Source organism: Juglans regia, chromosome 6 (assembly GCF_001411555.2).
Source record: "Juglans regia cultivar Chandler chromosome 6, Walnut 2.0, whole genome shotgun sequence".
NCBI classification, from domain to species: domain Eukaryota; kingdom Viridiplantae; phylum Streptophyta; class Magnoliopsida; order Fagales; family Juglandaceae; genus Juglans; species Juglans regia.
The window spans coordinates 11,439,661-11,456,787 of record NC_049906.1 but is presented as its reverse complement, the minus strand read 5'-3'; the positions used below and the strand labels follow the sequence as shown (position 1 = coordinate 11,456,787).

General features: G+C 36.9%; 1 protein-coding gene across 1 annotated transcript; it reads left to right on the top strand.

The window, feature by feature from the left end:
• The first annotated feature begins 381 nt into the window (after positions 1 to 381).
• On the top strand, positions 382 to 16,423 carry LOC109022059. The gene is made up of 7 exons (XM_035690660.1): positions 382 to 428; positions 1,659 to 1,733; positions 4,289 to 4,734; positions 13,837 to 13,989; positions 14,307 to 14,408; positions 15,886 to 16,224; positions 16,320 to 16,423. Exons 2-7 carry the CDS (start codon positions 1,690 to 1,692, stop codon positions 16,421 to 16,423), a joined length of 1,188 nt encoding a protein of 395 aa, XP_035546553.1. The 5' UTR covers positions 382 to 428; positions 1,659 to 1,689.
• Positions 16,424 to 17,127: the final 704 nt, after the last annotated feature.

Genomic DNA, 17,127 nt, shown 5'->3' with positions numbered 1-17,127 from the left:
AATAAAATGAGATAAATTAAAATTAAAATTTTAAATTTAAATAAAATATTATTAATAATATTATTTTTATTTTAAAATTTTAAAAAAATTAAATTATTTATTTTATTTTATGTAATAATTTAAAAAAATTATAATAATAAAGTGAGAGATTTTTAAAATTTTTATTTTATTAATATAATTTTTTTTAATTTTTTATATAAAATATAACAAATAATATAAACTTTTTAAAATTTTAAAATAATACTAATATTAAAAAATAATATTTATTCAACTCTTCTAAAATCATCACACCTCATCCCATCTCCCTCTCTCTTTTCATTCCTCTTTGCGGCTATAAAAGGAGACTCAAGAGTTTCATTTCAGCACAATTGTATTCTTGATTGCTTATTTCCTATAGGCTTATAGCGAGGGTGATTCCGCCTTAACAGGTACTTTTCTTTAAAATTTATAATATAGTGTGATCATATATTTATTTAAACTTTAAGTTTCATTATTTTTGTAAATTTCTTTTTTTTTTTTAAAAAAAAAAATTGGCTAGACATATATACTATAAATCTTATTTATGTACATTTACAACCCAAAAATACTCAAGAACTCCAAAAATTTATCACCCTTCCTAAAATAATTAACAAGGAGTACTCTCATTTAAGGCTTAGCAACGACAATGTTAGAGTCAGAGTGCCCTACCTTTAACTCTGACTCTGACTTTGTCCGATTTTGATTTCGATTTGCATAACTCGTGATCCAATTCCGACTCTAATTTGTCAAAGCGGAGTCCAAGCGAAGTCGGATTTGAGTTTTTTTTTATTAACCCATTTGATAATCTTAGACTCTCACTAATCAGATTTAGGTTTTCAAATTTTAGTTTTTTTAAAAAAATGTTTTTCAATTTCAATTTTATTAAAATATAACAAAAATTAAAAAAAGAAATCATTGTATAAATTATTTTTATTATACATTAGTTTTATATGTTATTATATGTTATAAAAACTCTGGCTCCGCTCCAACTCAACTCCGACTCCGACTTATCTGAGTCGGAGCGGAGCCGATGCGGAGTTAGAGATAGAGTCGGTTTTTTAAATTTTTACTCAACCAAACTCTCATTCACCACACTCCAAAAAATAATTGTAATTTTGGTCATATCAATAATCTTTTTAATCAGTTGCACAAAATGGAGGTATATATTCTCTTAGTGATATCATGGATTTTGATCACCAAAGTCGAGTTGAATTTAGATATTAATATGAGTTGACTTGAGTTGTAAATAGTAATATTTTGTGAGTTCCATTAAGATGAGTCTTACTTTTTTAAATTGAGATGAGTTGAACTTTTTAAGTTAAAATGTACGAAGTAGGTTTAGATGAATTTAACTTTTTTATGGAAAGTTGAAGAAATAGTGGGTCCCATCAATAATTAATTTTAGATGAGTTAAGTTTGGTTCAACAACCGAACATCTGCAACAATCTCAAACATGCATTAAGTGGAGTACTCGATCTAGATAAATCATGCGCATGGGTAAATTAATGGGTTATCGCTCATTTGTTTCTAGAAAAAGTTCAAGTTTTGCTACTAGCTAGTATTTAATAGAAGAATTATATATTTTGTCTTAGTCTGTGGGGTTTTGTAATAGTTTGGAGTTTTTACTGTTTATTTTGGAGGTTGTATCACCGACGACAGGCTTCATGCTTTATGAATGCTCAACGCGGGGGGCATCGGCAGGAGAATCCGGGGAGGTTAGTGCATGTTTACTGCTCTTTCATTTCTCGATCGTATGCTAACGTACGTACTATATATATATATATCATCATTTCGTATTGCTAGAAGTCTAGAATTAAGGCATAAATTTGATATATATATAGTGATCCGTACTGCAAGAAGGTGATCATGCGATAAAAGAATAACAAATATATACTAATTGCATGCATGGTTAATTGATTTGTCTCAAGGCATGCATATTAATGCATATACGTCTAGACAATAACTGTTTATTTATTGCCAACTATTTCTTGTAAAAATAATTATTTTCTATTAAAATGATTATGTTTTTGTCTTATAATCTCATAAATACCTATATATCTAGTTCTAATAATTACAATATTTTTGGAATGGTTAGTTATAAATAGTGCATCTAAATTCACCAAAATTATTTTCCGGTCCCTATCCGTTTTAAATTAAGGAAAATAAAATTACTGTCTTAATTATCCTATATGTGTCTTAATTAGTTCTTTGGTATCAAACTTAGGATTTGATTAGTATTAATTTTATTTCTTAAATAAAATTTATTTACCGTCATATATATATATATATATGCACTAAATATGTACCAGGTCCGGGTTATAATTTGTTCTTTGAATTCAACTGACAACATATTTTTTAAAATCTGTTTGATCTTACTATGGTCCTGATATAAACCTGCGGGAATTGAATTCTTTGAACCCACAATCAATTTGAAAACTCTCAAAAAAAGCCAAATCAAGTTAATGGATGAAGAATTTAGACCCAATCAGAACTCATTATGATTAGGCCCACTTTGATTCTCCATCAGGTTCAGTTCAATACCTGGTATGGATTGACATATTTACTTGAAAACTACTTCCACGATCAACATAAATTGACTACATATAATATACATCACATGAAGTATGTGTAATCATGTAACAAAGACATATCCTCAAAATGAATGTTTATACATCTTAGGAAATAAATAAAATGAGCAAATTCAATTGATTTAAGAAAATAGGTCTAGGAATCTCCCACTTTTTCATCAAATAAATCTGGTATGTACTACTTTTACATCCCTAGGGTTAGAGTCCATTTTAGGCGGCTTTCGTAGGTTCTAGGATTTTCTCTTGGGTTCTATTCTGGGTTATAACAAATGGGTTGGGTCATTTTAAGGATCCAACTAAATTCTAAGGTTTACCTATAATTTCATGGGTAAGTTACCAAACGATGCTAATGGGCGGATGTTAAATTCCAAAAGGAGTCCAACTTGCCCCCTTTTGTGCTTTTAAATAAATTCTTGCGTCTAGTACCAATGAAATTGGGCCCATTTGATTTATTAATATTAAATAGGCTGTAATCTAACCATTGGGCTCAATAAAATTTCATAATCAACTATAATAAAACTTGGATCCGTAGCTTATTCAAAATTATTCAATAAATTTCAAATGGGCTTCTTAAAATATTAATATCATTCCAAAATCATCCACTTAACGGCCTTAACAGGAATGTGAACCTAATTAAAATGTCTATTCAAAATTAATAAAGAATTGTTTATGGACTTATCCAATATATCACATTAAACCTCATTTAGGCCCAAATAAATTATCCATATCCATTCCTTATAATATTGGACTGGGTTGTTATATGTTTTGTGAAGAACCCTTATATTTATCTTTAGTATCACTCAATATGTTCATCTTAAATTCAATTAAGAATCAATGATATTGATTGGGGATAAATTAATTCCCTTGATAATTCCCATGTATGAATGCCCCTACGTACCCCTTTTGGCATTTGATATATTTTGAAATTACTCCTATTGTGTTTTTTCAAAATCACAAAACACAAATTTCTTTATGAACTAAGATAGGTAGAGTAATTTCTTTCAAAACGATCGATAATTTTTATTTTATATTGAGAATTAGACATCGAAAATATATCATCAAAGAATCTTTCATAAATTTTACGGTATGTTTCTCTTATTTCCTTCCATTACCGTCCAAGATGGGTTTGGGATTTGTTTTCTTCTTCTTTTATAGGTCCTAGACCTCTTTTGTAAGGAAGAGGTCCTATTTAAAGTAATATGCACGTAGGTCCTCTTTACAAAATAGATATACACACTCTCTTAGATGAAGATTAGAGCCACAGTGTTTATATACCATTTTTTGTCATCATTCAGTAACATTAATTAGCACCGACCTGGTGAATAATTGCTTATTGCGGCGATATTATTTGCAGCAGACAAAAAATCACTGCAATAGACCGTTTTTCTTGTAGTGTGATAAAAATATATATTCTTAATACTCTATTTCATGTGTGGATCAAATTATCCCTCAATAAGTAGTTCCAACATATAAAATATTTAATTAGAATAAATTTTAAGGTCATGGTTTGAATTCAAGAATTCTGTTCAAATACTATATGAAAACACTTGTCCTAAAAGACTGGAGTTAATGGGAAGAGATAAATTTACTTATTTATATACATAATAGGAAATTGAAATACATGTCATGATGTGTCTATATGTTTCAAGTTTGAATATCTAATTACTTCTTGATTTCGACAGATTGAACATGGCGACAAATATGATCTCAAGCACAATTGTTCCTGAGGTTCTTAGAAATGACAATTATGCGACTTGGAGTGCTTGTATTAAAAACTATTTCTTGGCTCAAGATCTTTGGGATATTTTTGAAACTACCACAAAACCTTCAGAATCAGAAGATTGTGCAGTGGAATTCAAAGCTTGGATGAAGAAGAATGCTGCAGCTTTGCATGCGATTCAAATTTCATGTTCGGTGGAAATACTATCTCAGATCAATCCTATCAGTTCTGCCAAAGATGTTTGGGATAGTTTGTATAAATTAATGAACCAACCACCATCGAAAGGAGTTAACCCAATGGCTGAGAAGGGAAACTCATCGAATATCTCATCTAGTGGTATTCATGGGGATAGATCAACGACTACACCTGATCAAAAGGTTGAAGTAGGAAGCTCCTCAAACAATCCAGGTCTCGATCTCTCTCTCTCTCTCTCTCATCTCTCAAATCAAACAATATTAAGATTATTGTCAAAAAAAAAAAAAACATAAGATTATAATTAGGGACCAAGAAGACAAAATGATGACATGCCCATTGAAACATATGTTTTCTTCTTTCTCTTTTCTCTTTTTTTTTTTTTTTTTGATAATAAAGGATCACATTCCATTTATAAAAAAGGACATACAACTTTGACTTAAAAAGTCAGTTACAAACGTTAATAGCTCCTCAGCACACTTTCGTGGCTGACATGGTCTAGCCCAGACGACAGAAACTCTAAAGACCGAAGTCTAAGAGATTCGTCGTACACATCTCTGTCCCCGACAGGGTAAACAAAACCCATACCCCGACTACACGAGGTAGGGTGCACAACCCCATACACCACCAGAGCGGAAATGGGAACACACCGCCAGCGGACCACAGTCTGCGGGGACTAAATTTTTTGATTTTTTTTTTTTTTTATTAAACAGAACACAAGAAAATACAATAAAACACAACTAAAACCATAAGCACAAGAAAAAGCTCCGAACGGCTGCGGAGGCGCGTGCAGAACACGCGCCACCCTGGGAGAAAACCACCGACCGATCTTGGAAGATCCGGACTCACAGACCCCAGCGGCGCCGCGCGTGGCGACGGTAGAGGGCCTCTCGGCGTCGCGAGAAGGCCACTCGCCGAACGCCTCCGAGATTTTTGGCCTCGCGTGCGAGCAACTCGCCACTCCGGATGGCATCGCCTTCGGTAGACTTGAAGATCGGCGGATGGGCAACACCATGGAGAGGCGCGTGCTGATCTATTGTCGCCGGAAAGACCAGAGCCGCTGTTCCCCCTTATTTTGCCTACAAAACAAAAAAAAAACACAAAAACGGAGCGGCTGTGTGCACAGAGCTGACGGAGGTGGGGAGAGGTGGGGAGAGGGGGAAGGAGCTGGAGCTCCCACCCCCTCAAGCCCTCGAGACAAAGCTGTAACAAGCGCAGAGACGGGTTCGAGAGAGACGGGTTCCGAGCCGGCGTATACACTAATAGGGAATGTACAGCTCTCAAATATGAAATTCCTTTCTCTTTTCTCTTATGTTGTGTAGAAAGTCATGGAAAATTTGATTAAACAGTACTATAAAAACAAGATTTTGGGATTACCTTTTAGGAGCATTTTTCTGGTTACAAGTGACGTACATAGTAGTCTACTATATATTAACGGAACTAAAAGCATAAAGAAATTTTCTTTGTTATTTACACAATTTTAAACAAGGTCAAGATATAAAATACAATATGTCACTACATGAATTTTGCAATAACTCACTCACACAAACATATATCTTCTATTTCAAAAACAATATTTAAAATAGAAGCATAAGCCATGGAGGCATGTACGATTAATCTAGGTGAATGTGACATATGGGACCATCGAGTTTGGCTGGAAGCCTCCAAGACATGCTTGAGGAGGTCCTCAAAGATTGGCTTGTGAAAGCCCCTCCAAGTGAAATCTCTCCCTTTCAAACTAGGCATGTTGAGTGTGCACACAAGAAAGACCAACATTGAAAATCACTTTGTCTCCAAATTAAGTAGGTACACTTAGAAATAGAAAGAGAGATGTTGGTACCAACATAATAGTAGAGGCCAAAATTTACCCCCGTGGTAAGGTTATAACAAATGCAAAAGTAGAATAATATGCTATATGGTTTTTAGATACAATAATAGAACAGTTCATTGAAATAGATAATTTAATATTATCACGTAAAGATTTCAGAACTCATTCACATTTTATGCAATAAATAAACAGAGTGCTACAAATGCTCTGTCTACACCAGTCATGATAAAATATTACAATCCATTGTTTATATGCATAGAGTAGTGTAGAAAATAATGAAAGTTGTTTTCATAACAAAAAGTGCATAGGAGCTAGCACCACTTACCCGACTTTTGCAGTGAACTATGATCTAAGCCTTGTAACAAAAAAGTAGTAGAATTAAAACCGAGACCAAAATTGTCACTAACGTGCTAATAACTCATACCAACATTAATCTGATCCAAAACTCATAAAGAACAAATATCCATGGGCTCATATGCAACCCAATCTAATTTAGTCCGCTTGGAGCCTCAAGCACAACTGATAGGTCCCTTGATAACTTAAAATACAATACTCAAGAATTGTCCTCTTCGGGTGAGGATGTACCACCTTTACTGGAATAATTTTTCTGCCCCTTCATTGATAACTTACGGCTGCTTAAATAGCAGACCATGCTTATACACTGAAACAGAACACTAAAACAGAACTTGCGGAAACAGAGGAACAACCTAAGCCACTACCAGTAGCCGACGCCTAACAAAGGGAAATGACTCACGTATTAACTGAATAAAATGCAGCAGCAATTAATCATAAAACAGAAGATAAAACAGAAGATAACATAGAGCCGAAATGTCTCTAACGGCTATGACCCAGTCCATGCACGTATGCACGTCGTTTCCCTGCACTACGTCCTGCGACGAACGCTACGTCATGCGCATTACGTCCCGCGCACTACGCGCACTACGTCCGCTTGCGTCGATCTTGTCCGTCTAACCTCCTCCCAAATATTTGGGATTTGGTTTGAGTCCTCTAGCTGAACGCCGTGGTGTATCAATACTTCCCCCACTGGGTGGACGCTTGTCCGCAAGGTCCACATTTGGAAATTGCTCCATCAATGATTGAGGCCTCTCCCACGTGGCCTCTTCAGCTGGCAAGTTTTTCCATTGAACCAAGTGTTCTTCTTCAAACTTTTTGCCTTGTTTGACCCAGCGGGTATCCAGGATGCGTTGCGGCTCAAGTATGATTGTTCCTTCATCATCTATAGGCGGTAACTCAGTAGATGGCGGTGTATGTTCTCCCAGAAATTTCTTTAAGAGGGAAATGTGAAAAACTGGATGAATGCGGGCTTCGGCTGGCAACTGCAGCTTGTAAGCAACTGCTCCTATTTTTTTTAGCACCCGATACGGCCCATAAAACTTACTGGCAAGCTTTTGGTGGGCACGTTTAAAAACTGTCTGTTGCCGATAGGGATGCAGCTTCAAGAATACCATGTCACCGACTTCAAAAGTGACATCCCTCCTCTTTTGATCAGCGGTTTGTTTCATACGATTGATGGAGGCTGCTAGATGAGCTTTGAGTTGCCGTAATAACTCATCTCTGTTTTTCAGCTGCTCATCTATTTCGTGGATGGAAGATTGACCAGTAGGATAAAGTGGAATTGTGGGAGGTGGCCGTCCGTATAAAGCTTGAAACGGCGTCATCCCTGTTGAGGCATGATACGTTGTATTATACCATAACTCAGCCCAAGGAAGATAGGCACTCCATTTGCGCGGCCATTGATGCACAAAGCACCTAAGATATTGCTCTACACAGCGGTTAACGACTTCCGTTTGTCCGTCGGTTTGCGGATGATAAGCGGAGCTAAGCTGTAATTTTGTGCCTGACATTTGAAAAAATTCTTGCCAAAACCTGCTAATGAAAACCGGGTCACGATCACTAATGATAGATTTTGGCAAGCCATGCAGCTTGATAACTCCTTCCACAAATTTTTCAGCCACACCTTTAGCAGTAAATGGATGAGCTAAAGTTAGGAAGTGTGCAGCTTTGCTTAACCTGTCCACTACCACCAGTATAGTATCTTTGCCGTTGGACGTGGGTAATCCTTCAATGAAGTCAAGAGTGATATCATCACAAACTTGGCAAGGAATGGGCAACAGTTGGAGAAGTCCCGCAGGTGAGAGTGTCTCTGATTTCATCCTCTGGCATACTGCACAGTGCTTAACATATTCGGTTACAGCTTGATACATTTTCGGCCAATAAAATTGATTTGCCAAGCGTTTGAAAGTCCGCAATACGCCTGAATGCCCTCCGATCTTTGTGTCGTGAGCCTCGTGTAACAACTGCTTCCGTAATTCTCCTTGGGAAGGAATGAGTACCCTGCCTTTGAAGAAAAATAACCCCTGACGTTGTGTATAGGGTCCTTCGTTTTGACTCTTGGTCACTTGCGTGATTGCCTGGATGTATGGGTCTCCTTCGTATGCCTTCCGAATTTCATCCCATATAGTTACGGTGGGTAAATGGATGTGGTTGAGGACTGGACTGTTGGGCTTGCGTGAAAGGGCGTCCGCAGCAGAATTTTCACGACCTGGGCAATAGGTGATTTCATACTCGTAGCCTAGTAATTTGGCTACCCATTTTTGCTGCTCTGGTGTTGCCAAACGTTGTTCCAGAAAATACTTTAAGCTGCGTTGGTCGGTTTGGATGAAGAACTTCCTCCCCAATAAATATGGTCGCCATGTGCGTATCGCCTCCACAATAGCAAGCATTTCTTTGGCGTAGGTGGACCATGATTTTTTTGTAACTCCCAGTGCACGGCTCATGAAGGCAATGGGTTTGCCTTGTTGAGTTAAGACTGTGCCTATTCCTTCCCCTGCAGCGTCCGTTTCTATAGTGAAGGGCTCATTAAAATTTGGCATGGCCAAAACAGGGGTGGTAGTCATCGCTCGTTTAAGAGTGACGAAGGCTCCTTCGGCTTCCTCGCTCCATACATACTGCCCTTTCTTGAGGAGGTTGGTGAGGGGTCGAGCGATGATGCCATAGCTTCGAACAAATTTTCTGTAATATCCTGTCAAGCCTAAAAACCCACGCAATTCATAAATATTAGTTGGTGTAGGCCATGCTACCATGGCAGCAATTTTCTGATTATCGACCTTCACTCCTTGAGGCGTAACAATGTGTCCCAAATACTCTAGCTCCTGTTGGCCGAATACACATTTGCTAGCCTTAGCAAAAAATTGTTGTTGCCTCAAAATCTCCAAGGATTGTTTAACATGCGTCACATGCTTTTCCCAAGTAGAGCTATATATGAGAATATCATCGAAGAAGACTAAAATAAACTTTCGAAGATAAGGTCGAAATATAGAGTTCATAATGGCTTGGAACGTAGAGGGTGCATTACATAGACCAAACGGCATTACTAAATATTCATAATGACCGTTGTGAGTACGAAATGCAGTTTTGAGAATGTCGGAAGGATTTACTCTTACTTGGTGATATCCGGCCCTTAGATCGAGCTTGGTAAAGTATGAAGCGCCATGTAATTCGTCTAACATGTCGTCTACCGTCGGAATGGGAAATCGATCCTTGATGGTGGCGGTATTGAGTGCGCGGTAGTCCGTGCAAAATCGCCAACTACCATCTTTTTTCTTTACCAATAATACGGGTGACGAGAACGGACTGGTACTTGGACGAATAAGGCCGGAATTCAGCATCTCCTATACTTGTTTTTCGATTTCCTCCTTCTGAAAATGTGCATATCGATACGGTCTTACATTGATTGGCTCGGTCCCTTCCTTGAGCGTAATGCAATGCTCAACCTCGCGCACTGGTGGCAGACTTGAGGGCTCATGGAATACGTCCTCATAGTCTTTAAGGATCCTCTGCATTTCTTGTTGCTTAACATCAACTGACGCAGCAGGTGAGGCTTTGCTCAAAGTTGGCTGAATGTATATCGCAAATAGAGCATGGCCTTGGCGGAGCTCTTTCGATATTTCAGTCGGTGTTGCCTCCTGGATTGCTCGCACGTCTACACCTTGCAATCTTCGGTCTTGGTTTTGCCAAGTAAAGTCCATGGTCAATTTCCTCCAGTCACAGACCACTGATCCGAGCATTTCAAGCCATTGCACACCAAGTACAAGATCTAAACCTGTTAATGGCAGAGAAAAAAGGGTGAGATAAAACTCGGTACCCTGCAGCTCCACTTGTACCTGATCGTAACGCCCTCGGCATTTTAATTTTTCTCCATTGGCCACCCGGACAGAAAATGCTTCCGTGGGTACTACTGGCAATTTGAGCATGTTCGCCTAACGCTCACTGATGAAGTTGTGCGTCGAGCCGCTGTCCACCAGAACCACCACTTCGTGAGGACCCATTCTCGCTGTTATGCGCATGGTTTTGGGACCTGACCACCCTGTTAAAGCATGCAACGTGATCTCGGGTTCTTGTTCAGGTTCTTGTACTTCCCTTGTTTCTCCACCTTGGTCTTCCTCCAATGTTTGCTGATCAGTAATATCTTCGCATATGACATTATCCGTATGCCCCTCCAAGAGCAGTAACTGTGGTTTTTGACATTTATGCCCAGCGGTGAAGCGTTGATTGCAATTGAAACAGAGACCTTGAGCTCTTCTCTTTTGCATTTCTTCCCATGTTAAACGTCGGATTGGAATTGCAGGATTAGCAGGGCTACACGCGTGGTTGGTGGAAAGACTAGCGGAGCTCTTGTGAGTGGTGATCGCACAAACAGTTGCTGGCGTGCAAGCTGTTCGTCCCGCATTCGTGCCAAATTAATGGCCTCCTTGAGGGATTGCGGCTTAAACATCCTTATCCCATCAGAAATCTCCGCCTTCAAGCCCCCCATGAATGTCCCTATTAAAGCTTTTTGCGTCCATCCACGTACCTTATTGCCTAGCTTCTCAAACTCACGTTGATAGTCTCGCAATGTTCCCGTTTGCCTGATCCGTGAGAGAGCTTCATCAAAGTCTTTGCATCCCGATGGCCCGAAGCGAGCCCATAATTCCTGTTCGAATTTTTCCCAAGAGATCACATTTCCTTCTTCACGTAACGTCCTGCGAAGCCATTGCCACCATTGGTTGGCTTCCCCTTCAAGGTGGTACGCAGCCATGGGGACTTTTTGGTTCTATGCCGTATTCTGATATTCAAATAATTGTTCCACCCGATTGAACCACTCCGTTGGATCGTCTCCAGAGAAGTGTGGAAACTCTAGCTTGGCTGATTTGGACGAGACGATCATCCGTCCGCCATCTGGGTTTTCGTGGTGGTGATTGCCCGGGTTTGAGGTATCCGGGTTAGTGAGCAATACATTGGAAAGTCGATTGAGGGTTTCCTCTATTCTCTGTAAACCCTCTTGCACAGCGCCCAATCCATACTCCAAGTGCTCAATACGCTCCTTGTTGGTTCTCATAGTAAACCTGGCTCTGAGGCCAATGATAGGTCCCTTGATAACTTAAAATACAATACTCAAGAATTGTCCTCTTCGGGTGAGGATGTACCACCTTTACTGGAATAATTTTTCTGCCCCTTCATTGATAACTTACGGCTGCTTAAATAGCAGACCATGCTTACACACTGAAACAGAACACTAAAACAGAACTTGCGGAAACAGAGGAACAACCTAAGCCACTACCAGTAGCCGATGCCTAACAAAGGGAAATGACTCACGTATTAACTGAATAAAATGCAGCAGCAATTAATCATAAAACAGAAGATAAAACAGAAGATAACATAGAGCCGAAATGTCTCTAACGGCTATGACCCAGTCCATGCACATATGCACGTCGTTTCCCTGCACTACGTCCCGCGACGAACGCTACGTCCCGCGCATTACGTCCCGCGCACTACGCGCACTACATCCGCTTGCGTCGATCTTGTCCGTCTAACCTCCTCCCAAATATTTGGGATTTGGTTTGAGTCCTCTAGCTGAACGCCGTGGTGTATCAACAACGTACCCTATAGGTTACTCATAATCCACATTCATATATAATCCCAGACTTTTAAAACACTAGTCCACAGTTTACAATCATTCCACATCCAAAACATATATATATACTAAACATTTTGTTGGACCCTTGAGGATATTATCTATTATGCTTGTTTATGTTTTCTTGTATTTATATTATATATATTGTATATTGAATGGTGTGGATGAATGATGACATGATAATGTTTGAAATAGACATGAATTTCAACCCCAGGCATTATATCATTAGCCTGAGTAATCCCTATTAAAGACCACGTTAAATGAAGTTACAAGTGTTGTAATATATGACAATAATTTTGTTGGTTATATAACAAAGTAAGGACCGTATAGACTCACTGGTAGCTAATGTAACATTGATAAGAAGGAACTCTTACCATATATGTATTTTGGGCTAGGAAGGTCTTTTGAAATCGAACGTGCACATGAATATGGGTACGTTATTCTCTCGTAATAAATCCATATAATTTTATTTGTAAAAGAAAATATTGTTTTATGAGTGCATGTATATTGGGTCAAGTGAGAGAATATAAGAGCTTTATTCTAATTAGATGTCTCACACACCTATATCTCAATATGTTTATATCGATTAAAGGGTTAATGGTTCTCCCCTATAACATATATAATTGTTCTCTAACAATTAGGAGACACTCAAATGAAAAGTTGTTATGCGGAAGTACTATGCAAGGCTTTGCAAAGTGGTGATTGGAATTTTGCAAAAGAATTCCTTAAGCTCCAACCCAATTCAAAGACCCCAATAATTAATACTACTACGGGCATGACCGCTCTTCACGTGTCTGTTGAGGCGGGACATGTCCATATAGTGAAAGCGTTGGTGAAGCAAATGTCGAATGATGACTTGGAAGTACAAGACCACAACGGTAACACAGCTCTAATGAAGACAACATATACTGGACAATACAAGATGGCGAAGATCATGCTTAGAAAGAACAAGAAGTTGGTCAGCATAGGAAAAGTCGGATATGGGCGCAAAACCCTTCCAGTTGTTAATGCTATTTCATATGGACATGTAAAAATGGCTCGCTATTTGTATTCTCTCACTCCGCCGGAAGATCTAAGTCCAGAAAAGGGCAATAGCGGTTCAACACTCTGTACCCAAGCTATATATAATGTCAGAGCTTTAGGTACGTACGTACGTACCAACAATTTGATCTCCGTCTATATATATATATATAATATACGCGCGCGCGTGTGAAAATATTAAATGCTCCTCTAGTATTTATCCTCTTATTTTAACCGCTCGTGTATTTTTTTTTAATAATTTTTAATAATTAAGAAAATGATTATTAATAAATTTTTTTATTTTTTTATATGTTTAATATTGATGTTTAAAAAATATTTAAAAGAAAAAAAAATACAAATTATGCACTAATACCGGCAACTTTGAAGAAGCAAAACATTAATGTAACTGAATAGCAGCACCATATTTATATATCATCTCCGTTACGATATAATTCTATCTGGGTTTTTTTAATATTGTTTTATGTACCACGTACAGATATTGCTTTGGACTTAATAAAAAAATATCCAGATTTGGCGCTTACTCCAGACAGATCAGGCCGCTACAGCCCTATATTCGCGTTGGCTTCTATGCCAACTTCATTCCCGAGTGGAAAGCCGCTCGTGTTTTGGAAAAAATGGATCTACTCTTGTTAGTATACGCTCACTCGATCTCCTTTCTGTTACAGTACTTTCTTTTCCCTCTTTTATCAAGTTGTTCCAGTATTATGAGCACAGCTAGCTATGATCGATGAATTTAACTATTTCTTACAAGGATTACAAGCATGCATGCAAGACGGAATATCACGATCATATTTCGAGTAACGTTCACTAAAGTTTCTAAAATCCTGCTTCTTCTATTTCTGTTACGTACGTGACGTACGCAAGCATGCATTAATAATTTGGCTTAATTAAGCTTTTGATAATTACCAATTAATTCGTGATTCATCGACATGATTTTATCTGAAGGTATACACATTCAACTGGAAAATGGTACAAGTTATACCAATATTGAAGTTCAAGAGGACGAGGAATGCCAAAGCAATGAAGTAAAAACTAACAGATCATCAGGTACGGCGTAGTTGTTAAAACTTTCTTAATTCCCTAGTTAAGGTTTTCGCTTGCAATAAGGATCATATATATTTTGCAAAGGTTCATGATTTCTCTATTGTGGTGTTAAGCTAATATTTAAAAGAGTTCCGTTTAGTAGGGCGCTAGAAAGTTTACTCTCCCACAGTACTCATGATATCTTCTTTTTGCATTGTCTCCCCGATTCTTAGGTTAGTCTAAAGGGAGAGTAAACTTGATATATACTTTAGCACTATTCACCCGCCCAGTTCTGGACTGGGTAACCGGCCGGTATACTCTAGCAATTATCATTTCTTAAGAATACCAAATTTGGAACACAACGCGATGAAAGTCTCTCAATCAGGCCAGCTCAATACGTTCCGGGGCTTAAGACTAAAATTCTGAGTGAGAATTTTTTTCTTTTTTTCTTCTAAAGTAAAATTAAATAAATTTATTTTTATTTTTATATTATATATTTATTTGAAAATAATTGCTATCATTTTGTCAAGTAAAATTATTGATTAAGATTTTATACCAAATTTTTAATTAATAACTGACGTTAATCTTTATTAGGAAAATTTTAATTTAGAGAGAATTTTATCAAATCTAGTTTTACAAGTACTTTAGACTCTTACAATTATAATCATTATTGTCAATAAAATTCTATAAGCAACTTATACATTTGAAAAAAAATGGGCCCTTGCCTCTACAAAGGATTATACAAAAACCTTTTATAAATATTGAAAAATTAAATTTTGCTATTTATAATTTTCACATTAATTATATATTAAACTAATAAAGACAAAAGAGAAGTGTATTCTTAGAAGAAGAATAGGTGAAATAATTATTATATGTGATACCTTTAAAAACTAATAATGATATAATATCTATTTGATCTTATTTCTATTCTCATTCTCATTGAGTTAATTAAAGTTTTTTATTGGGTATATATATATATTTTTTTAAAATTCTACATTATATATATATATTTTTTTTGGGGCCTTCTTACATTAGGGGTCTTAGGCAATTGCCTAACTTGCATAATGGAAGAGACGGCCTGCTCTCAATAATATACCATGAAAGCAAATAAATTTAATTACAAAATAATTAAGGTTTCACAAATGGATTTCTTACCTACACTGCGTGATGGGAATATGAGCAAATTTCATATTATTTTAGAAATAATATATTCGAACAATCTTCTAATGTGTGTACATGATTAATTTCGTTTCTACTTTGTAGTTCGAGACCTGTTGCGCTGGCTATTTTCAAAACTCATTAAACTCTTGGGTACGTATGCAAGTTTCATTTGCCAAATTTATCTCATTTCTTTAACCTTTTTATCCCTTTTTTTCTGTGCATTGATGTTTCATTTGATCAATTGTGGACAAAGATATCGAGCATTTATATGAAATGAAGTTGGTCCATAAGCAATCCCGTGAACTTCTGAATCTTATGTGCAAAGAAATCGTAATTTCAGACCATGGAAAAAGGCATAAAGGTAATGTTAATGCAGCTATTTTCCGTGCAATCAAGAAGGGGGCTTTTGAGTTTGTTCAAGATGTATTGAGAGCGAATCCAGAGCTTCTATGGATCCGTGATGGCAATTCAAGAAATATATTCTCATATGCTGTCCTATGCCGCCAAGCAGAAATCTTTAGCCTTATATATGGAATAGATATGAAAAACAGAATGGCACTTGAACAGGATTCCTCCTTGAACAATATATTACATATGGCAGGGATGCCACCAGTTTCCAATATGCTTGATGACATATACAAGCTGGCGCAGCTTTTCAAATCCAAAGAGAACTACAATGGTTTAAGGTCATCTCTTTTACTTTCTATATATATATATATATATATATATATATATGATATACTCTTCTTCTTTATTGCAAGCCGGGGATTTTAGGACAACTGACACGAAATGTGGTGAGGAAGACAAATATAGGACAAGCAAAAAACCAAACTTTAGGTAATAAGGCACGAATTCAACCAAATGAGGAATCTCATTGAAAGATATAACATTTGGAGACTACTATTCTAGGGGTTTTGAGTAGTAATTTGAATTTGAGTACTGCAATTGAATTGAGGAACAAATCTTTATTAGATTCTATTGATGTTATCTCTTAGCACTATGCAAATGTGTTATGACTAAGAAAGTTCATTACAAATGGATTATGCACTCTATGTTAATCTTTGGTATACGGTAATTTGACTAGATTAGGGAATAGCTAGGTATTACATATTTTAGCTAAGGATATAATATATATATTTTTTATTTTTTTTTATAAACAGAATTTCATTCAAACTCAAAGCAAATTTTATAGTAACTTGATCAACAAAATCAGGGACATTTCCCCACCACATTTGAACATAGAAAACATTACATGCATATCTAGCTAATCTGTGTGCAACTCCATTACCCATTCGTTTAACATGCTTAATGCTAACTCTCTGGAAATAATTCTTTAAGCTCTTTGCCTCCATAATTAAGTTCCCATTAGCTTAGAAAGTATCATGGACAACTTGTAATTCCTGTACCATAAGCAAACAATCAGACTCATTGATTAGTTTAGGAATACCAAGAGGAATGCAAAGCTGCAACCCTCTTAGCACTGCAAGTAACTCGACTGTTGCAGGTTCATTCACTTCAGTTTCTGAAATAGTTGCTACCATTACCACCTTTCCATAGCTATCTCTTAAAATTAGAGAAAACA